Here is a 22,564-nt window from a genome sequence, read left to right on the forward strand (position 1 = left end):
CTAATAAAAAGTTAGTGACAAAGTTCATGTTTTGTAGGTGGAATCCTGTGCTGTTGGGATATTGTAAACACCATCCACCGCAGGTCACCATGTGAATTTTGGCTGTCCACTGTTCTGAAGATTAATCCCAGGATTAACAGCTCTCCTAGTTAATATAAAGACAATGAAGTTTTCATCAAAGATATAAACTTCTATCAGAAACAGTACAGCAGATAGTTGTTGTATAAAGACACAGAAATAGGAAGTAGTAAAACAATCAATGGAAGGTGTAGGAGGAATTACACAGCCTTGGAAAATGCAGTACCTTTTAAAATACTTTTTAATTTTGAGTAGTGCATCATCTGGTTCCTGACTGTTTTAATCTTTATAGCTCTTCTGAAAAGGAAAGGGAAAATGCTGTTGTGATAGTTGCTGTTTGTGAGCTGCTCTCAGTGGTATGATGGCTTGTCTGTAATTTGATGAACTATTGTATGTTCAGTTAATTACTCCAGGAATGACTGAGGTATGCGTGCTTGCAAGCTGGTACTTATGCAGATTGCTACTTCTGTTCTGCTGGTAATTTTTCTTTCCACTGGCATTGAAACAGAGTTTATAATGAAACCAACAATCTTTATACATTTATAGATAAACTATAAAACTTTTATGGCAGTCTTTATATAGAAACTAATGGTCTTTCTTGTACAGAGTCTATGAGCATTGTGCAAACATAGCACATGGGGAAAAATAAAAAGCACTTTCTTAGTGTCATTGGGAGTTGTGTGATTGGAAAGTGCTGGCCACTAATGGAGCATAAACCCCCTGTCTTGGAAAGTCTGTGTGCACTAAGGGGACTGAGTTGCTTGAACAGGGATGATTATAATCCAATTGGATATTTCTGAATTGCACATAATATTCTGAGTATAAACTTTTTACCTTACAGGTTACATACACAGTATGATAAAAACTGTCTAAAGAGTAATTCAAACCAAGAGCTGGCCTTTCAGGAGCAGATGAAGAAGTTGGGTGAGAAAGGCTGAGCAGTTAGTAATTTAGAAAATGTAGAAAAGTGGCTCTGCTGGTTTTTGTCATTAAGCTGGTTGTTTAAGTAGCTGCTGCACATGATCCTATCTGGGAAAGCTGAGGTGGAAACGTTGGGTTTCTTGTTTGTGCATCACTGATGGCATTAATTGAATGTCTCTTCACTTATGGTGTCTATGTCTCAGAAGTCACAGTGCAGGGCAGGAATGGTAAAAGTGCAGAAACCAAATAGTAATTAACTGGCAATTAATGTTTTGAAGGAGCTCAGGTGGTTGCTTGGTTTTGGCCTGAGAGTACCTGAGGTAGTGTTGGACTCTGGAGTCTGTGAAAATCACACCAAAAGCCAGTGTGCAGAAGTGAGAATTCTGAATAGAAATTGAGAAATAATTGGGTTCAGCTGTGATGAAGTGTGTCCAAGCCACTTTCTAAACCATTTCAGTTTTCTGTCATGAAAAATTTGAAGCGATACTGGAAGTTTGCTAAACACAGTTTGATCTTCCTACTGATGATTCAGTGAGTGCAGATATTACTGGCTAAAATTGTGTGGCCTTTGTTATACAAGAGGTCAGACTAGATGATCATAATGGTCCCTTCTGGTCTTAAAAATCTTTGAATATATGAATAATTTAAAACCTGTCCTGCAAACCCTTATTCACTGAGGTGGTGATATTAAAATCCTGTGGGACTGCTTGTGTGAGTAAAGGTTGTGGGATCAGGCCTAGAGTGAGTAATCATTATCACTTTTGTTTAAATTTATTGATAAAGGTATAAAATATTCACTGCAGGTAAAGCTGGGTTTTTCTTTAAATGAGGTGATACTCACTGGTGTTCACCCACTCAAACCTTCATGTGTGTCTGCACAGCAGCATGGAGCTGCTGCCACATTGTAGGGACAAACTGGACATGACCCTTGTTAAAGCAATCAAGTCCAAAGTTCTTTGCTTTGCACTTGGAAAACTTCAGAATCTGAGTTTGGTCATCTTTGCTCATATCAGCTCTTCTTTCTTCAGGTAAAAATCACTTTCCAGGGCTAGTGAATGTTTTTATAGCTCTCAGGTTTTGGCCACAATTCTCTCGAACATGTTCTCATATTTGAAAATCTGAAAGGTGTAGAAATGCTGATAAATTTGAAAAACTTTATCCTCTCATAACCTTCAGTTGTCTGAGGTGATCACTGACTCCATCTCATCTCTGCAAAATATATTAGAAAAGTTCTTCTTGCCCTGTGGGCAGGAGTGTCCTCATCTTACTCGTCATTTTAATCTTTGTTCTTTGGGGAATTCTCAAAGCAGTGCGATGGGAATACGAGCTGGAGAAGCAGGACCTTGGGAAGTTTCAAAGTTGGTCAGCTGTTGCCCCCTTTGGGATGGTTGTTTAGTTTTTGTTACACTTCCTCCCTGCAACAGGCAGCTATTACCTGGGTGAGGGAGGTGTTAAATAACTTTTAGACACAGCTTCAAACAGGACTCAGCAGAGAGGAGCATCCTGGGCACAGCAGTTGGACAGGTGAGAAGGCGAATGTTGGATACAGCTGCTGGTGTTTGATAACACTGTGACAGCTGTGTCCTTAGCAGATCTCACCTCCAGGTGACAGCTCTCCAGGTGTTGTGCTGTTCTCTTCTAAGTCCACTGATGGTTTCCTCAGTACTGGTTGGCAGCTCAGTGTTGCTCAGTTGTTGGTTTGCATTCCCAGTCTGTAGCATCTTTCTGCTGAGGGTGTCACTGATGGGGATTGATGGAATGACAAAGGGAGTTCAGGATTCTCTTTGGTAACAAGTGCAGGAAGAAATTGAAGTCTAATGTTGATGTCTCACAGTTTTTAATCCTTTGAGTTTCCATAAAAGGCCTTTTCAGTGAAATTAGTTAGTTTTACAGTGAGAGATGGTAGAATTTCTGTAATATGGAAATGGCAGAAATGTGATTCTGGAGACCTCCTGTGCACAGAGGCAGAGGTTGGTGACCAATCCTTACCTCGTCCCCTTAAACACAAAATTCTGCTCTTAGCTTTAAAGTGTTTGAACATTGCAAGTTTCTGCACATCCTTCTTCTTGAGCAAGAGATGGGAGTTGATTTTTAATGATATTTACTATTTGTTGAACTAAGTTGTTTGTTTCTCTCTTTTTTTTCTTCCTTTTTTTTTGCTGGTTGTTTGTTGATAATATCCTAGGGATTAATTTTTCCTTTAATTCAGTTTCCCATCTGTTGTGCCTGAATGTGGCAGTAGTGTATATGAAAATTTGCACCCAGCTAGAAGAGATTACAATCTTTAAAGAAGTCAAAACTGTTTGTGGGGTTTTTTCCTACCTTACGAAAAATGAATCTCCTTTTGGTACTGAACTACAGTGCAGATATATAAAGGTGTAACATAGTGACATGGGCAGGATTTGATTTTAGGTTTTAATTTTGGTTTGGAGCTCTGGCCCTTCTCTTTTAACATATTACATTAGTGAGAATGAGTTCCTGTGGTTTGCATTGTCTGACTACAGCAAAGATCAAATCTTGTTGTGTGTGTGACTGAAAATCTAACTGGACCAGTGCTGTCACAATAGTCTCCTGTGCTGATAAAGTTGGTATTTAATGAGCAGAGCTCTTTTTTGGGTGCTGTAGCAGGCAGTGCTTCTGAGTATTTCCTTGTCTGTGTTTTGGGGAGCTGCTCAGTGGAGGGGCAGTGGTGATTAGCAAAGCCTGATCCTGCCCAGTTATGTAAACAGAGCATTTCTTTCGTGCACGTCTTGTTAACTCTCTGCTGCAGACCTTTATTGGTGCTTCTTCAATAATTTGTTTAAACTATGCAGTACAGATTCCTTATTTTAGCACTAAGACTTACAAAGGCTTCTTTTAGCAGCCTTTAATTTCGTACTTATGTATGTGACATAGCCTGTGGCTGTGATCTCTGCTGTGAATCTGCAGTTGTTTTGGGATGAAAGCAGAAGGCAGCTGGAAACTCAGTAGCTACATCTAGCTGTCTACCTAGAGAAGGCCTTGATTTCAAGTTTATCTAAACAAGCTCGACTAATCCCAACTATCTGGGGGGATCCACTGTCAAAACAAGCAGCATGGCCCTAAGGCAAACACAACCATACAGAAATGAAGGCTGGGACTTCCAATACTCCAATGACTGCATACTGGAGGCTTTTTTTCCTGAAAAGAGAGTAAGAGAGGTACAATTTGCATAATGCCTTTTCATCAGGAACTTTTGGAAAGCTGACAGAGGTCCAGCTTATAGGCTGTAGCCACAATACAGAGTCTATAGGAGAATCCTTGAATGACCTGACCATATTGAAAGAAAAAATGAAAGCATCGAAGTATAGCCAAGAGTGTGGAAAAGAGGGCTGGTGCATTGTCTAACATCTGCTCTACTTCTCGTTAGTTTTGTTCTTTGGTATTCTATGTGGACTTTGGAGAAACCTAAGACAGCCTAACATGAATCCTATAATCTTCCTTCTGAATATTTATGTAGTGTGCCAGCCTCTAAGCTGTCCTTTGCATCTTCCTACTTCCCCCTCATTTTCATGCTCTCAAATGAGGCCAACATTTCAAAAGCTAAATAAATGTTTGTGAATGTTTATAAAAGATTTGCATAAATTTGTCCTTGTTTGACAAAGATCACTTTTTTCTTATGCCAGTTCTGAAATATTTTAAAGGTTTCAGTGCTTGTCTTGACAACAAAGTCCTGCCTCAGAGAACAATGATTGCTGATTAAGTGGGTATGTGCTCGGGGCTGAATGGAGACGCCGGCTGAAAGGGCCACTCATCTTAAGCCAGAATTATAATATTTAACAAATGCTAACCCAAGGATAGATTTAAATCTTTAGTTTTGGTGCAGTGTACCTGTGCAACTGACTTATGGGCCGAGCAGGATGTGATTATCTTTTCACAACTAATAGTTCTCACCTTGTTTCTGCTAAATCTGCAAGTGAAAATACTCCTCGGTTTTAGTCGTTAAATGTTGAAAATACATTTAATTGAATCAGTGTTCCAGCTCTCTGCTATTGACACTTCTTACCTTTACCAATTAATCACTGTTTATGCACATAATTGAACCTGATTTTTTTTTAATGCCTGTTAGTATAATTTTTCAATTCTTTGTGATTTAAGACTGGAACAATTATTCAGAAGTACAACAGTAGCTGTAAATTATTTTTCTTTTTAGCTAAAATCTATTTCTCTTTGAATGAAACTAATTTTTTTTTTTTTTACTGAAGGGGTTTTAAAGACATTTGTTGAGGAGATCTCTTTGAAAAACTGCTTAAATATTTAGTTCAGCTTTACTTTCAGATTTTTTTTTTCTACTGGAGAAAAGTAATAGTCGTTCCTGTTCTTTTGTTCTATGAGTTGAGAGGTTGAAGTTGTCATTAAGGCAAAAACTAGAGCTACTTCTCTGACACAGTTTTTATCACATCTGCTAGGCCTGTGTCCCAGGAGGAGCTGAGCAGAGCCCAGAATTCAGCACAGGCCCATTATCTGCTGGTTTTGTGTGTGCTGTAAAAGGAGTGAGACCTCAGGGAGGCTTGGAGCCTCCTCCCGTGTAATGTCCAAATCAGATTTGAAGGACTGGTGGCAGGAAAGCTTTGGCCTTGGGGTGTGAATTCTAAGAAACAGAGTCACAATTAGGTTTAAAAAATTCAGGGATTTTGAGCTTTATCTTGAAATATGTTTTTAGTAATGCAAGGAGAAAAGTTGCCCATCTGTGCACATATTTTGTACGTTTAAAATATTTAAATGCTAGCAGGCCTCAATATGCTTAGGAAATGTTATTTGTCTTCTGCTCTTCCTGTTTCCAGGATTGTGGATATGCATATTGGGTTTTTTTTGTTTGTTTATTTGTTTTTTTAAAACAGCGTTTTCCTGAGAACAATCAGTTGCCTTCAATGAAATTATGTTATTTTGTATGGCCCTGTTCCCCTGCTGACCCTCAGACAGAGACAGGCGACTTTGGGAGAAAAACCCTCCCCTAATTCAAGCTTTAGAATTGCTCAGAAACAGCTGATAGATTTCTGGAACACAGAACAAATGGATAATCTAGTGCTGTAAAGTTGTATTGGAATAGCAGTAGAATTAGAAAAGTAGAGATAAAACTAAATTCAGACAATTTAAAGTCATTATATTAAGCAAATTATGTCCAGATTTTTTTGGGCGTAGAACATTCTTTTAAAGAACTGATGAAAATAATTTCTTAAAATATTCAGTACATTACAAAATTCAGTAATGCTCAGTACTGATATAAGACATAAAAAGATTTTATTGCAAAATCAATGCAATATGAAATTTGACATAAATATTTTAAACAAGCAGGGAGTTTTAAAAAGAATCTCTGTTGTGCCAGTTTTCTCTAAAATAGAAGAACCTAAGAAGAACTTAGAGAAGTTTTGGGTTTAAGGTTATTGTTTGCCTTTTTGAATTCTTAAACATGTTGTTCCCTTGCAGTGGATCATTTAATTAATTCTTAGCTTAAAATTATCCGAATAGATGGATTAAATGTAAGAGCAGTTTACAATTCTGTGGGTATGGGAGAGATTAATGTACAACCCAAATTTAATTGGATAATATTTTGCTTCAGTTAATCTCTTAGCACTTTTTAGTGCTATATTAGCATTTCTGCAGTGTTTAAATTTGCTGCTGCTCCTGAGGAGCAATAAAGTCCCCCCTGGTCAGGTGGGGATGCTGTTCCCTGTGCTCACATACCCTGAGCCATCACCCTGCCTGCATTTCTCCTCTGGGCCCTCCTTGTTCCCCAGTCTGCTGATGTTCTTGGCAGTCTCTTGGTCCCTCCATGGTTTCTGGGTTCAGATGCCCTTTCAGGCTGGGTAGGATGACAAGTGTTGGTATTCCCACCCTCTCTGTGCAGTTTCATTTGCAGCAGCCTCAGGTGTCAGGGCAGGGAAATGAAAGAGCAATCCACCTTTTTCATCAGAGTCACTTCTTCTCCATGGAAAACTCCTCTCACTGGCCATGTTCTGTTCTCTTGTTGCATACACTTGTGGGGTTTGGGGTTCCTTCCTTTCCCCCTCCCCTCCAGGATCCACAGCTAAAGGTCCAGTCTTTACTCTGGGTGGTCCCTCCAATTTCCTCTAGATTTTCCTCAGGTTTTCCATTGCAGGTTCCCCACCTGTTGGTTTGTGTGGTGTGTTGTTTCCCTGTTCTGATTCATTCCTATGTCAGTATCATACCTTAATCATTCAGCATTTTTCACAGATATCCCAGTATTTTAATTTCTTTTCTGTCCAACTTCTCCCTACACTTCGTGTTCCCCTTTGCATCTCTGGTGTCTTGTGCATCTTTCTAGGGGCAGATACTTTGCAGCAGACCCTTCTCGAGCCCAGCCATTTGCACATCATTTATCTGTGCAGTTTTATTTAATTGCAGCTGCACGTGGGATATTTGTTAGTGATGTTCATTTGAGCAGAAGTGAAGCAACCCACTGTATTTAAGAGAATCTGAACTTGTGCTGCTGATTTGGAAGTGGGAGCATACGCTGAAGGGTTTAAAAATAAAAAAGACTTCAGCTACAGCTTGCCTATTAAATTCACAAGTGAATGTGCACATTTTTTCAGCATTGTTGGGCTTGCTTTGCTGTTTGGTTGCAACAGAGAGATGGTTTGGGACACGAGCCCGGTGTGTGCTGTGTGGGTGTCCCAGCCTGGCTTTCCAAGTGTGTCCTGGTGTGTAGGAAAGCCTTGCAGAGCCTGCCTCACCTTCAGAGGTGCAGTGACACAAAAGGGCTGAGCTCAGTCCTCCCGCCTCATTTATTTTGCAAACTTTGCTGCTGAAACCAAACTCAATCAATGAGCTGTGTGTTGTCTCCGATAAGTTATGTCGTGGCTCTATTGATTGGGCAGGATTTTAGGGAGGCCCCGCGGGGTTTCCAGTGTCAGCAGTGTTTTGGTTATGAAAGCAGCCGGAGCGCTGGGACGGGGCAGGTGGTGCCTGCGCGCAGCCCCCGCAGCCGCGGCTCCTCCCCCGGGACGCGGTTCATGCCCTGCGCTCAGCTCCGCTGCCTGCCTGCCGCACATGCACTTTTTGCTCATTAAAATGTTAAAAATCAAACTGCATGTAAAAAGATTTGTGGAAATATAAACTTGGGGCTTGCTGCAGAAAGCCGGCGCGTGGTCCCCTGGAGACCCGGGGCTGCTCCCGGGTCATTCCCGTTGATCAGCTGCCTGTCCTGCATTGCTGGGGCTGCTGCTCTTCCTTTAGGGGCTTCTGCTTTCCAGGCATTTCTGCAGGTTTTTCTTTGGGAAAATAGCCATAAGGGAATAAAACAAGAAAACAGACTACTGATACTTCCTCTGTGCTTCATGTTGGGTTTAAAAAAAAAATTAGAAGATACTGACATGGAGTGATTCTATGTTTGGTTCTGTTTTATTTATCATAAAGAAATGAAGAATTTTCTAGGTCATAAGTAATAACACACCTATAGAAGTTGGGTAGGACATTGTGTGTGAATGATGTGGGTATTGCTTATCTTTCAAACTAAGGAGTATTTAAAGAATTTTTTAAAAAGCAGCATTATATTTAGAGTAATGAGCTTGCAACTTGAGCAAAAATGGGATAGTTCTCCAGTAACTGTTTTTCTTACATGTAAAAGATCAGCAGTTTTGCTAATTAAAAACTAATTCTACATATGGTATTTATATTCTTTTATTAGTTACCATTGAAAAATAAGTCTGCAGTTAACCTGTGCTAGTTTTTTTGGTTGTGAATTGAGCCAGATAAGAATTGGTGTATAATGAATGGCAAATTGTGTCCAATGACATTGCAAAAGCCAGATAATAATAGCACTGTAAAATCTTTCTTTAAAAGAGAAGGCAATTTAGAGCCTGTTTACATGAACATTTCCTTTGCTGCATTTACAAAGCTGTAAATATCAAGGAGCAAGTGCAGAGTAAGTTCTGAGTAATGCACTTCTCCACTGACACAATGCTGATTGAATGTTTTATTGTTTTATTATGGGAATGCTTTTACTTGCAGTTACAGGAATTATTCTAGTCATCAAAATAATGGAGAGAATCTATTCTGCCATTTTGAGGTGACTGATAGCTTTGTCTGCTAACACTTTTATTTCAGAGTTGTATGTATCTATATGGTTCTGTTTCTGAAAAAATAGATAAAGTCATTATTTTGAGGACAATGTGTATTAATAAAGCCAATAAAGATACAGGCACCTTGTACTCCTAATATTATTATTTCACAATTTTAGAATTATTTTTGGGTTTGGGTTTTTTGTTTGTTTTTTGTTGTTTGTTTGTTTGTTTGTTTGTTTGCTTTTTGGCATGGTTTTTTTGACATTTTGCACTGTAAGATTTCAGTTGTGGCAAAGCACCACTGTGCAATAGTTAAAATTTGTCCAGATGCAGTTTTTGTGCCTCAGCAATTGGAGTTGCTCAGCTTGTGAAAGTCAGTGAGATTCTGCACCAAGGGGAAGCCAATCATATTAATGAGACCTTATTTTGAGGCATTATTTTGTATCAAAATAGAGATTTCTGCAGAGTTTTCTCTGCAATCTACATAGCTCCTTTCCAAGTTTCCTGCTGCAATTCAAAGGAGGAGACGTCTTTGCTCTACATGGCATTCTTCAATAGATCCTTTCTTGTTCTTTAAAAACAGGAGGTTGTTAAATAATCTATCAATAAACTGTCAAGAAGTCAAAGTTTCCATATCTGTTTTTGCCTGAAATCCTCAGAACTTGCCACATTTTAGTTGTCAAGAAACCTCCAAAGAAGAGTGTGAGCAGTTGAGCCTGAAACCACAGCTCAGGATGGGCTGTGCTTGTTTGAATTATGCAGGAGGAACATGTTCCTGCAAAGGAGTCAATATGTTTTGTGCTTCACTGGAGAGGTTATTAGATTGATGGAGTTTATTTGGGAATGATGGCATTTGGCTTAGGAATAAATGAAGTGAGAAGCATCTATTTAGTTATCGATGATAATTTATTGCTATTGGTCAGAAAAGTGTTGATTTTGTCAGAGGGTTTGTTGTTTGTTCAGGGTTTTGAGAGCAGAAATAGAATTTACACTTCAGGACCTGAAATATTGAAGTGAAGGAGAATGAGCAATGAATTGGCTTTAGGAAAGATCTGCAAGCTGATAGACCTTTATGGTGTTTTGTGGGTTACAGAATTCAAATTTTGAAGATCTAATGGTTTGCTTTTGTCTATGAACACAACTGTTTTGGGACTAACATGTTTCTGGTTTTGCTTCTTTAGTGACTGTATTTGTTTAATGTTGTAAAGTTGAAAATTATAAATTTATCTGCTGATCATGTTTTCACTTTTCACATTGATCCTTTGCTTTCATGTTTAAACACTTTTCTGTTTGTGATGCTGTTTTGCAACTTCTAGAAAAGGGTGTGTAGGTTAAACAACCCATATCAATTTTAATACACATTATTTTAATCAGTCTTTTAACTCTGAGATTTCCTTTCTAGTAGCAGTAGGCAACATTAAACATTCCTGCTATGATGCCTATTGGCTTCATCTTTTGTTATTTATCTTGCTGATGTTGGGAAGTGCTCTCTAATCCCCCAGACCTCTGTTCCTAGGTAACAGCAGAAGCTGTGCCAGCAGAGCAGCCCTGCCAGGCCAGGCCCATGTGGTTTGGTGTTATTCACTCCCATCCATATGGTCAGGGCAGGGACTGTCCCCAGAGAGGTGTTAACACTCAACAACCCAACCTCCTCCTCCTCTTTGGAGAATTGCTGGATGGCTCCTGCTGCCTGCCCATGTGTGAATCTTGATTAATTTTTCATTTTTAATGAAGTTTGATCATGTTTATTATTTCACATGATTGACTGCCTGGTACTACTTCCATGTAATTGATAAAGCCCATATTTCTTCATCTGTCTCTTATTTCTTCAGGGCAAAGTTGTGAAATTGTGTGATGTGGTTAATATTAGATTTATTGGTCCCCATAGATGTATAAATTATCTCTTTTTTTTTTTTTCTCTCTCTCTCTACAGGAAGTTCTACAGACTCTGACCAAGTTTTGTTTCCCCTTCTATGTGGACAGGTATTGTTAGCTTTTCAAACTTTACAAGAAAATAAGCTTGTCAATAAAACCCCTGTAGAAAATAAAAGCCATACCATTCATAGTGTTCTGTCTGTGTGACTGGGACTTAAAGCACCTGAGTGCAAATTATAGTCTCAGAATCACTTTTTCCTGGGGTTTTTATGGGCACCATGAAACAAAAAGAAGTTTTAAAAGTTGGAGTTGTTTTGGTGGAGGGCTGTGAGGGTGTTTTGTTTTACTTCTGCACAATGCTTGGATGGAAAATGCTTGGATAGGAATTGTCAAATATGCATAAGAATATCAAAGCTTTTTCTGCTTGTGCATTTTATTTATTAATTGCCAAAATTTGGGTGGAACAATTAATTAAATGTTTTACATGCAAAGGCCTCTTGATGTTGCTGGAATGCTGGTGCTTTACTTGACAGCTACTTAATGTGACTTCTGATTTTTGGGGGGAAATTGTAAAGTGAATGTGAAAAGGTCTGAGAATATTTACTTCCTGTAATTTAGGAAACTGTTAAACTTTTTTAGTTTGTGTTTACTGTGAGTTATTCTTGATGATTTGATGAAAAGAAAAACAATTGAAATTTTGAAAGGCTGCACCAGTGCTCATCTCATCTCTGAGCATCACTTAATTGGTGAAAATGACTTCTCTTCATCAACTGAGACACAGAATAGTTTGAGTTGAGGGAATTCACCTTTACTGTGATTAAACTGCTGGAAGTCTTCTCCTCATTTTAGAATTTGGAATCCCACTTTTACTGCTCATCCTTTTCATTTCCTAAGGGGTGGAAGCAGAGAAATACTTACACATTTTTCTCATGTATTTGTTTCTACTAGAAATATTTATGCTTTCTGTGTGTAGATTTATTGTACCTAGGGGTTTTGTTTGTTTTGTTGTTTTTGGTTTTCCTCAGCAATATAACATTTTGAAAGATAGAACACTGAAAACCCATATGGGGTGCAAATGAGAACATAATGAAAAGTGATTCCCATTTCTGGATCCACTTGTTTGTCTGAATATCACAGACTGTCACTGAAAGACTGCAAGCCAGCCAGTTTGAGCATAAAGGAGACATTGTCACCCAGAACATAGTTAATAATTTCAGATGGAGGATGGACTTCCCACACTGCAGGAAGCAGAGCACAGCCCAGGCTGAGGCTGTGGCAGCTGAAGGAGGTGCTTGTGCTCCTTCTCCTCTGCTGGTGGTGGCTCTGAAGGTTCTGGCTCTCAGGGGCACAGACACTCCATTCTTTTGACTTTGGTTCTGTTCCTGTGTTGTGGCCACTGGTCAGAGCCCCAGGGGCTGCTTGGCCATTCCTTCAGGCACTGGACAGGAGTTTCTGCTGCTGTGTTGGTGGCATGAGGCTGAGGCTCTTCCCAGCTGCAGGAGTGCAGAGCTGCTCCTTGGTCCTGCTCCCTGCCAGGACTGTGTTGGTCAGCTGTGGGTTCTGGGGGGATTTTATGGAAATCCTCCTCCACCCCTAACTTCTATCTGCCCCATTAGAGATGAGATTTTTGCTGCTTCCATCCTGTGAGGCTCTAAATAGACCTTCTGCCCATTTGAAAGCAGAGCTGTGAATCTGAAGAGATGATAATAAAATTTTAGGAAGAACCCTTTTTATGTTGGGAAGTTTATCCTTCCCTGTGAAGAACTGGCACCAAAATTTGAGCGAGGCCTGTCAGCAAGGTTTGGTTTCTCCAGGTCACATGAATGCAGGACTCTCTAGGTTTGCTCTGGAGGAACTCACCAGCTTGTCTGAGTTGTTTAATAAACAAGCTTCTCCCTGCTGCTAATGAAATGTGTTTTTCCCCCTGTTCCATAATTTTAATTGTCAGCTCGAATGCTGTTTCTCACACGCGCTCTGCTCTCAACCTTGTTAAAATTAAGCATATAATCCCCTTTTAAAACACCATACTAAAATCACCATAGTAACATTACATCCAAGCTTTACAGATAAAACACAGCACCAGTGAGGGATTTTTGGGTATCCCCAGCAGCTCAGTGTGGTTTATGGAAGTTGTTGCTCTGCTGACATTTAGATTTCAGGAGGATGATAGTACTTACACTGGCTAATTCTCAGACTGCTGGAATACTTTAAATATCTGTCTTTTTGTTCATCACTGCATGTTTTTCCTTCCCTGTTTGGAATCCGCTGAAAGATTCTTTCTCAGCTGGACAGTGACATTTTTCCTATTTGGACCCACCTTTTATTTTTGCGAGTCTGTTTTACCTTTATTTCCTTTAGGCACTGAATGTGTACTCTCCCACAAAAATTGGGTTTTTTGCATGTAGCATCAGAGAAGAGAATATTTTAAGGCCTGTGACTGATAGTTAAATGTCCTTGAATTTACCAGGGTATTTGTTGGTAGGAGAGCCTTGTAAAGCTGCATGTCAGTGCAAGTCAGATTTCTCAGTTCTCAGAGAATAAAAAAAACCCTAGAATATGACCTGAAATAAGTCTTAACTTCCTATAATTAGAAATATTTTGGGTTATATGAGAGAACATGGGGTTGGTTGCTGGTTGATAGTCAGAACCATTTTCTTTTTAAGATAAACTCATTATTAGTATCCTCCCACACTTAAAAAATGGGAAAAAAAAACAACCCACAACCCCCTACTCTTCCTTCATCAAGCATATTTAAGGTTCTGGAGGGTGCATACTTTTTAGTTAAATTCTCACAAAAACTCTGCTGAAAGAGGAAATGTTGCAGGTTCAATGACTTGGATGTGATACTTGACACAGAGTTAGCTCAGCTACTCAGTAATTTCTCTCTTGCTGTCTGTTTCCAGCCATGCCATTAACCAGGTTGGGCAGAACTTCACGTTTGTGCTCACAGACATCGACAGCAAGCAGAGGTTCGGCTTCTGTCGCTTGTCTTCAGGGGCCAAGAGCTGCTTCTGTATCTTAAGGTAGGTCTGTGCTTTGGCTTCTGCCTGGCTGCAGGAGCACTGCTTGACTGCAGCTACACTGCACTTACCATTTCCAGCTGCTCAGAATTGTTTCCCTATCTGCTCCTCAAAGTCACTGCTCTTCTGCACAAGTGGTGCAAAACCCCTTGCACTTGGAGTTCCTCTGTAGATAACTGTGTTTGTTTGTAGCCAACGTTCTGGAGTTAACAACATGGAAAAAAAGTCTCTTTGCAGTAATTTGATATGACATAGCATGATGGCAGCTGTTATCTATAGCTGTCACAACTGATCTTGTTAAGACATTTTGTGGACATTTGTACATGCAAGTTTTATTAACAAAACATCTGTTGGTAACTGAGAGAATGTCAGTGATGCTCTGCACAGCCCCAAAGTTTGTATGTGTGAGCTTTCCTCTGTCCTGCTGAGGGTTTTGTGAAGTTTGGCATGATAAAGACTGTCAGTGGAAGCTGGAACTATGCATTTCACAGAAAATGGGCCAAGAGGCTCTGTCAGAATAGTTGTTGATAACCTCCCACAGCCATGTTGGAATATAGTCCAGAATTTTTTATTTATATTTGCCTCAGGAAATTATGCCAATAAATAAATTTTGATGTCTACCAATATTTTAGCTTCACTAAGAACTTCCATGGATTGAAGATTTTCATGTGGCAAATGGTCTGTCTTGTTTTAAACGAATTTAAAATTTCCTGTCTTCTCCTTTCTGTTGTTTGTGTGTTCACAAGGAGTTGGAAGTTTAGCAACAGTAGCCCAGGTAAAGCCAGCACAGAGGGGACTGAGGACAGCCAGGGAGGTGACAGCACAGCTAGGGCTGGAGTCTCACACTGCTCTGTGAGCAGCTGGACACATCTGTCAGGGCATCCCTGGCTGGCTTTGCACAGGACACAACCAGGGTGAGGACAGAGGAACTTCTCTGTCCCTGCCTTGTGTGGGGCTCCTGAGAGTGGGACCCTGGCATTTGCCCTTCTGCAGCATCCCAGGTCACCTCCCCTTGCAGGGGGATGCACACAGCAATGCCATGGAATGGGAGCCTAATATTTGGAGAAATTGTTGTGAGATCTACCCGAATTCTCAATTAACTGAGTGGGAGGCAGAGTGACAGGTGTTTGCTCAGTATCTTCTTCCATTCTGCCTTTGCTGTAGCAGACACTCAGCTATTATTAGCTCTGGCAGGCCAGCAGCAGGGAGTGTATCCTGCAGGCAGGAAGGTGTTTCCCAGCTCTTCCCACAGAGCTGCTCCCCTGGGCAGTCAGGGGCTGATTCCCTCAGTCTCATGTGGGCAGTGTCTGCTTAAGGGTAACTGTGCCTAGTTAATGTCAAATTAAAGGAGAAACACAGTTTTAAACAGAAAATCTGAATAAGGAATAGTCTGGGTCCCTTCTTGATCCCTCCTGGATAAGAGTTCTTTGCTGTCAGCTCCCTTATGTTGAGTGAGTGCCAAGAAGAAATGGAGGAGTTCTGTTGTAGTTAAATGCCTTCTGCTTCAACTCATAACCAAAAAAAAACAACCAACCACAGTGGATGAATTGGGACTCTTCACTTCCTTCCTGTTGCTTCTTTCTCCTGTGCACTGATGAGAAAAAGAAAGTTCATCATTAATGCAAGTTCATGCAAGTTTTAGAGGACAGTGAAGAGTGTAAATCAGCAATACATGAAATCACTTCCTCTGTTCCCAGGACTGCAGCTCCCATTATTGATGTGAATTTTCTCAGTGTCCTGTATGTTCTAAAGGATGGTGTGTGGTAAATGGGTGGGGGGAAACATGCTGAAAAATGAGAGAGCAGTAAGTAAAAGCAAATGGGGATGAAAAGAATGTTTAATTGTTTTTAAATTACAGATTGGATGGCAGCAAGCTTCAAGTATTCCTTGCTATGCTCAACAACAGTATAAGAACTGAGTGATGGTGTTTATTACTAGAGATGATATTCACAGGCTTATCAGGGATTTTATGGGTCTGGCCATGGTAAAATGGTTTGGAGGTGGAAAATCATCATGTTTAGATTAGTTATTGGAGAGAAACAGCAGAAAAAGAGAAATTATTTTCACTCAGAGAGTGCTTGAAAAAATTTGGCAGTGTTCTGGAAGCAAAGTACTGAAAGGCCAGAAGTCAGGGTCTGGAATTGAGTTTTGAAGTGACCCAGAGGCTTTTCTCTGTGGAAGCAGAGCACAGTGAGGCACCCCTGGGAGCTCAGCAGCAGTGGGGTTGTCCTGTGGCCAGCAGAGGCCATTCCATGTGGTAGGGAGCTGCTTTGGCTGTTTGAACCAATAGTACTTAGAAACCTGCTGTTGAGATAGTTTCCACAGGGGTTTCCTGCTGCAGTAGCTTGCACAGTGATGAACTCTCTCATAACTTTTAAACCTGCTTTTCCAGGTGTTCTGTGGCTGTCTTCAGTGTAGCACCACTCCTATTCTATTCTATTCTATTCTATTCTATTCTATTCTATTCTATTCTATTCTATTCTATTCTATTCTATTCTATTCTATTCTATTCTATTCTATTCGATTCTATTCTATTCTGTTCTGTTCTGTTCTCTTTTGTTCCGTTCCGTTCCGTTCTGTTCCATTCCGTTCCGTTCTGTTCTGTTTTGTTCCGTTCCGTTCCGTTCCGTTCCGTTCCGTTCCGTTCCGTTCCGTTCTGTTCGATTCTATTCTGTTTTATTCTGTTCTGATCTGTTCTGTTTTGTTCCATTCCGTTCCGTTCCGTTCCGTTCCGTTCCGTTCAGCAGTGTGCAATCTCTTCCCGTGCTCTCTCCTCGGGCTCCTCTCCTGCCCGCCGCTGCCGCTCCGGTTTGGCGGCGGGGCCGGGCCGGGCTGGCCCCGAGCGGCTGCGCTGCGGCGGTGGCGCCGGCAGAGGGCGCGCGGGGGCGCAGGTGGGGCCCAGGTGAGGCGGCTTTGGGGTGAGCCCGGGTGAGTTCTGCAGGCACGCACCCGCATCTCCCAGGGAAACTGCAATTCCCTACTACCTTTTTCAGTGAAATGCAGTACAGAACTTAAAATGGGCTTTTCAATTCTTTTCTCTAACCGTAGAGTAAGGGCTGATGTCCAGTCATCAAATTCTGTGTTCTGATTTGGAAATTTCACACCCAAATGTCTTTTCTTTCTAGTACTTTATATAAGGATTTAAGGATTTCAGCTGCAATGGGATAAATCCTAATAACTATACATCAAGAGGCTGAATTTTTGTTTTTCACTCTAATTTCATGTCAGATTTCACATGGGCTTTTGAGGGAGAGCAGTGTAGGTAGTTCTGGATTTAGTGAAGAGCTCTGGTCTTTTACTATTTAAAAAGAAAACAAAAGCAAACCCAAGTTTGTGTAGTTTTGCTTTGTTTCACAAACTTCTGGGCAAATTACTGGTTTGCAAAGGTCCCATGTGCAACTCTGATTTCAATTTTACTGAATTTGAAGTTTTTGTTGGGTTATTCAGGTTTTGTACCCAAACTGAAATCATTCTTTTGAAGTGAAATGCAGAAACATTTGTGTGGAAATCCCTCTCGGCCAAAATAGCTGAGCTCTGCACCACTCTTTTTCTAAGATAAAAAGAAATGAATCCATAATAGTTTGTGACAGATGGCAGAAAATGTAACTAACTGAATGTGATTCTGTATGGAGTTATTTGAGGTTTTTGGTGTGATTTGTTGTGAGTTCCTCTCCTCCCCCCTTTCCTTCCCTTTGATTGCAGTCTTTGTCCATTTATTCTTAGGACAGAATAAGATTTCTGAGCAGGGGCCTCTCTTGTGGTGCAAAGTGAGAATTGTTTTTAATTGAGCAGAAACATGTGGAAGGATCAGGAATATCTCAAGGGATTACAGAAAAATTCCAAATTTGTACTACTTACAGCTTGTGTTTAGAGCGGGGTCTGCTGGGAATAAATGTTAGTTAGTGTGACCTGTGACCTTAAAAACTGTTGACATGGATTTCAGCCAGAAACTGGCCACAGAACTCCTTTGTTAGGCTCATTCATAGCTCCTTGAAAACTCCAGTCAGTGAAAGTTGCCAGCTCAAATCTAAGGAAAGCAGAGCCCTTCTTTTTCCTTTTTTTTTTTTTCCCTTTCTTTCTTTCTTTCTTTCTTTCTTTCTTTCTTTCTTTCTTTCTTTCTTTCTTTCTTTCTTTCTTTCTTTCTTTCTTTCTTTCTTTCTTTCTTTCTTTCTTTCTTTCTTTCTTTCTTTCTTTCTTTCTTTCTTTCTTTCTTTCTTTCTTTCTTTCTTTCTTTCTTTCTTTCTTTCTTTCTTTCTTTCTTTCTTTCTTTCTTTCTTTCTTTCTTTCTTCTTTCTTTTTTTCTTTCTTTCTTTCTTTCTTTCTTTCTTTCTTTCTTTTTTTCTTTCTTTGTTCTTTCTTTCTTTGTTTCGTTCTTTTTTCCTTTTTTTTTTCTTTTTTTTTTTTTTTTTTTTTCTTTTCTTTTTTTTTTTCTTTTTTTTTCCCATGCTTTGGAAACAGTGGCCGCCCCTTAACCAGCAAGAGTTCTTTAATAGGGTTGCAGGGCTGGGCCCTGATTGGAACTGACAGCTTCCTGGCCCTGGTGTGCCAACTGGCAGGGCCTGAGCCATGGCACAGACAGACAGACAGACAGACAGACAGTGCTGGGGCTGCCCTGCCCTGCCCAGAGCCCCTGGGGGCAGCTGGGAGAATCCAGCCCTACAGCTCTGCTGGGGAGAAAACAAACCAACCCCACAGCCCTGCTGGGGAGAAAACAAACCCAACCCCACAGCCCTGCTGGGGAGAGAGCAAACCCAACCCCACAGCCCTGCTGGGGAGAGAGCAAACCCAACCCCACAGCCCTGCTGGGGAGAGAACAAACCCACAGCCCTGCTGGGGAGAAAACAAACCCAACCCCACAGCCCTGCTGGGGAGAGAGCAAACCCAACCCCACAGCCCTGCTGGGGAGAGAGCAAACCCAGCCCCACAGCCCTGCTGGGGAGGGAACAAACCCAACCCCACAGCCCTGCTGGGGAGAGAGCAAACCCAACCCCACAGCCCTGCTGGGGAGAGAGCAAACCCAACCCCACAGCCCTGCTGGGGAGAGAGCAAACCCAACCCCACAGCCCTGCTGGGGAGAGAGCAACCCCCCCAAGCCCTTATGGGGAGGGAATAAACCCAACCCCACAGCCCTGCTGGGGAGCAGAGCAAACCAGCCCCACAGCCCTGCTGGGGAGAGAAAACTCCACAGCCCTGCTGGGGAGGCGAGCACAACCCAACCCACAGCCCTGCTGGGGAGAGAGAAAAACCCAGAGCCCTGTTGGGGAGAGAGCAAACCCACAGCCCTGCTGGGGAGAAAACAAACCCAACCCCACAGCCCAGCTGGGGAGAGAGCAAACCCAGCCCCACAGCCCTGCTGGGGAGAGAGCAAACCCAGAGCCCTGCTGGGGAGAGAGCAAACCCAACCCCACAGCCCTGCTGGGGAGAGAACAACCCCGACCCTGCTGGGGAGAGAGCAACCAACCCACAGCCCTGCTGGGGAGAGAGCAAACCCAACCCCCACAGCCCTGCTGGGGAGAGAGCAAACCCAACCCCAGAGCCCTGCTGGGGAGAGAGCAAACCCAACCCCACAGCCCTGCCACCTACTCTGGGGAGGAGGTGGAATGTTTTTGATGGGGTTGGTTTTATAGTAATTGTCCTGTTGTTTTCTAGAATTTTCCCTTTTCATTGATTTAGGCAAAATCAATGTTTTGCTTCCATATCTGTATGATTCTTTGAAGCCTTGCAGAAGATGTTTGGTAATGGCTGGAAATGCTTGGAACATTTTTTGGACAGTCTGTTTGGTCCTCGAGGTGTATCGACCCTGGAATCCCTGTTCTACTTAAAATGCTTGGGAGATGAAAGCAAATGGCAAACTGCTTCTGTTAGACATGGCAAAGGCCACAAAATACATGTATAAATCATGGGCAATTGGATCTCTGATTCAACACTACTACAGAGTTGTACTTAATGAAAATGTTGCTGTTGAGCCTCTGATGCCTTCATAGATTTTTTTCATTATTATTTTTTTAGCACTTGCACTGACTGTCAGTGAGAGCTGCAGAGCAGAGATTCCTCAGTTCCTTTGCACAGGCCTGGCAGAGAAAAGAGGAGAGGGCAGGCAGGACTGGAGCTGCAGCCTGACCTTCTCTCACAGAAACTGGAGTTTCTTGCAAGCTGTAGTGGAGCAGACCAGGGTGACTTTGTGTGCTGGGTGACAGGAAATTGAGCTGAAGTGGCTCAGAAATGTGCAACGCCCCGAGGGCGAGAGCAGGGCCAGAGGGGCTCCGGGTGCTGCAGGCATTCTGCCTTAACTTGACATGTTTATAAAACAGTTTACATCTCAAAAGTTTAGGGTTTTTACCCCTGCTGATTCGCTTAAACAGACACTGGCTCTTATTTTCAGTTGCTTGTCAGAATATATATGGAAAAATGATGAACCTAGTGAAGAGGGAGCTTGACATCAATTAAATTTAGCTATCTGCTTTGTGTTTCTTCTTCCTGATACACTGTCTCCAGTATAGCTTTTCCAAACTTCCTGTGGTTTTTCCATTATTGTCCTTACAAGTTTTACAAGATAGAGATGAGCTGTTTGAAACTACTGTTCCAGGAAAAGAAGAATAGAATTTTGCATTCCATCTTCTATTTCCATCTCTGTCATTAACTGTTTTGTAGACGTGAGAAACTTCCTCCAGAAAGCCTGTAAGGCCTAGTATCTTCTTTTGCTCAAGTATCTTTAAATAAGATAATAGTAATTTAAATAAGCTATTAATACCTTATGACTGATGCAGGGGATTGGAAGTCTTTGTTGCTGAAGCTTTACTCTGTGTGATCAGCTGGTGGTGATGGTTGAACCAGAAGCTCCCCTCTGCTTCTATCATTTTTTTCTCTTACTGTCCACTAAAACCAAAAATTATTTATGTCCATCTATAGTTTATCTGTAAGCATGGCTGGCTGCACTCAGATGCTGAGGTCATAAGAGGTTACTTGGGTGATGTTAGGAGGATGTTTGTTCCACAGAACATTTTGATAAACTGGACCTGCTTGTTCAGAAGTGCAATCATGAGCTGTACAAAAAAATTTGTATACCCTGGGAAGTACTGATATTGGAAATAAATATTAAAAGTAAAATTTTCAATAGTCAAACTTAAGTCTCTGCTTACTTGTAAATTACAGGTTACAAAGACTTTCCACATAGTGCTTGGCACTGGAGAAAAGATGCTGATTTTGTGTTTCACTATGTATGTGCATATACACATCATTATTCTAAGCTGAAAGCTGAAGTGTTATCCTTTAGCACTGATGCTCATTTATTTCCATGTTGATTCTGGTACCCAGGCTGAGCTGTGTGCTTGCATTAATGTTGTAGAGGGATGAAGTTATCCCACTTGTGAGTTAGTAGCAGCCAGAAGTACAGGGAGTTGTTTCCAGGGAGCCCATGGATTCTGCCTTTCTGTGGAAGCATTCAAGCAGCAAGGCCTGCACAGTCTGTTTGGCACAGTAGCTGCTCTCAGCTGGCCCCGTGCCCTCCTGCTGTTAGCAGGGCAGAGGATGTGCCAGATCCTGCCTTGTGCCTGAGCAGAGCCTGCCTGCAAATCTGCTTGTAGTTAGCCTGGGGCCTTTTGGCAGCACTCTACAGCCCATTGATTTAGTTGCAATCCTTTTTCCTTAATATTTTCCATCTGGCCAACAATGACCTGTAACGACAGACACAAAACAGAGTTTGAATTATGAGCAGTGTAATTGTGCAAATGCATGCAAATTTCACTCTAGAACCTGCACTGATAGCACTGCAGGGGTTTGTTCCACAGTGCTGTGCAGGAGAGGCCCTGGAGCTCTCCAGTTCCAGCTCTGTCCCACAGAAATGTGCATGCCAGCTGAACTCAGAGTGTGTTCCATTCTCTTTTCCCTGCTTTCTGTTGGTCCTGAGCTGGGGGTGCAGCTCCTGCAGCTCATCTTCCTCCCACTCCCTGCTCACACTGCCAGGCCAGACCCTGCCAGGGGCCCTGAGCCAGCAGGAGAGGGACCCTGGGGCAGGCAGGGCCAGAACCTGAGTGTGCAAACACTCCAGGGCCTGCAGCAACAGCTCTGGGCCTTGCACTGTCAGGGATGTTCTCAGCTCCCACCTGCAGCTTCCTGAGCTGGGCTCTCTGTTCTGGACAACCAGAGTTAGTGCTTCCATTACAGTGATCCCAAACACTTCTTGTCCTCCATGTCATTAGCATCTATATCCTTGAAGAAAATCTCTGAAGTTACCTGTGCAGTTCCACACATTCCAGCAGTCCTGTAAGCTTCTCTTCCATCTATGTTGCCAATCCATGGAATACAAATTTAACTTTTAGTCAAGTTAAGTTTTAGTTTAGTTTAGACTTTTAGTAAATGTGAAGAATAATGAAGCTGTGTCATAGAAAGTTTATTGCAGATTTTGTTGAAGCTTTAATTTTGACTGCAAGTCAAAATGCTTTTGTAAAATATAAATGAGGAGGATCACAGCAAAAATGGCAAGTGTTAGTAACATATCACTACTGGTGGACAAAGCTGATAGTACTGCATTCAGTCCACTCAAGACCACTTCACTGGTCTTGCCTTCTGACCAGAAACCAATTTTACTTCATTAATTGGCCTTCATGTCACGCCTTCTTTCATTGCTGA

The 22,564-nt window shown here is 41.7% G+C and overlaps 1 protein-coding gene across 3 annotated transcripts in view; it reads left to right on the top strand.

Moving 5' to 3' along the window:
- DENND1A (DENN domain containing 1A) overlaps positions 1-22,564 on the top strand; it is a 137,064-nt gene that overhangs the window by 32,148 nt on the left and 82,352 nt on the right. For all 3 annotated transcript variants that reach the window (XR_013776603.1, XM_079324425.1, XM_079324426.1), the window contains exons 4-5: positions 10,975-11,024; positions 13,820-13,939. Coding sequence is in view for 2 of the 3 variants with exons in the window: in XM_079324425.1 (XP_079180551.1) it covers positions 10,975-11,024; positions 13,820-13,939 (170 nt within the window). In the remaining variant the exon portion in view is untranslated. The remainder of the gene's footprint in view (positions 1-10,974; positions 11,025-13,819; positions 13,940-22,564) is intronic.

This window comes from Erithacus rubecula, assembly GCF_903797595.1.
Source record: "Erithacus rubecula genome assembly, chromosome: 21".
NCBI classification, from domain to species: Eukaryota; Metazoa; Chordata; class Aves; order Passeriformes; family Muscicapidae; genus Erithacus; species Erithacus rubecula.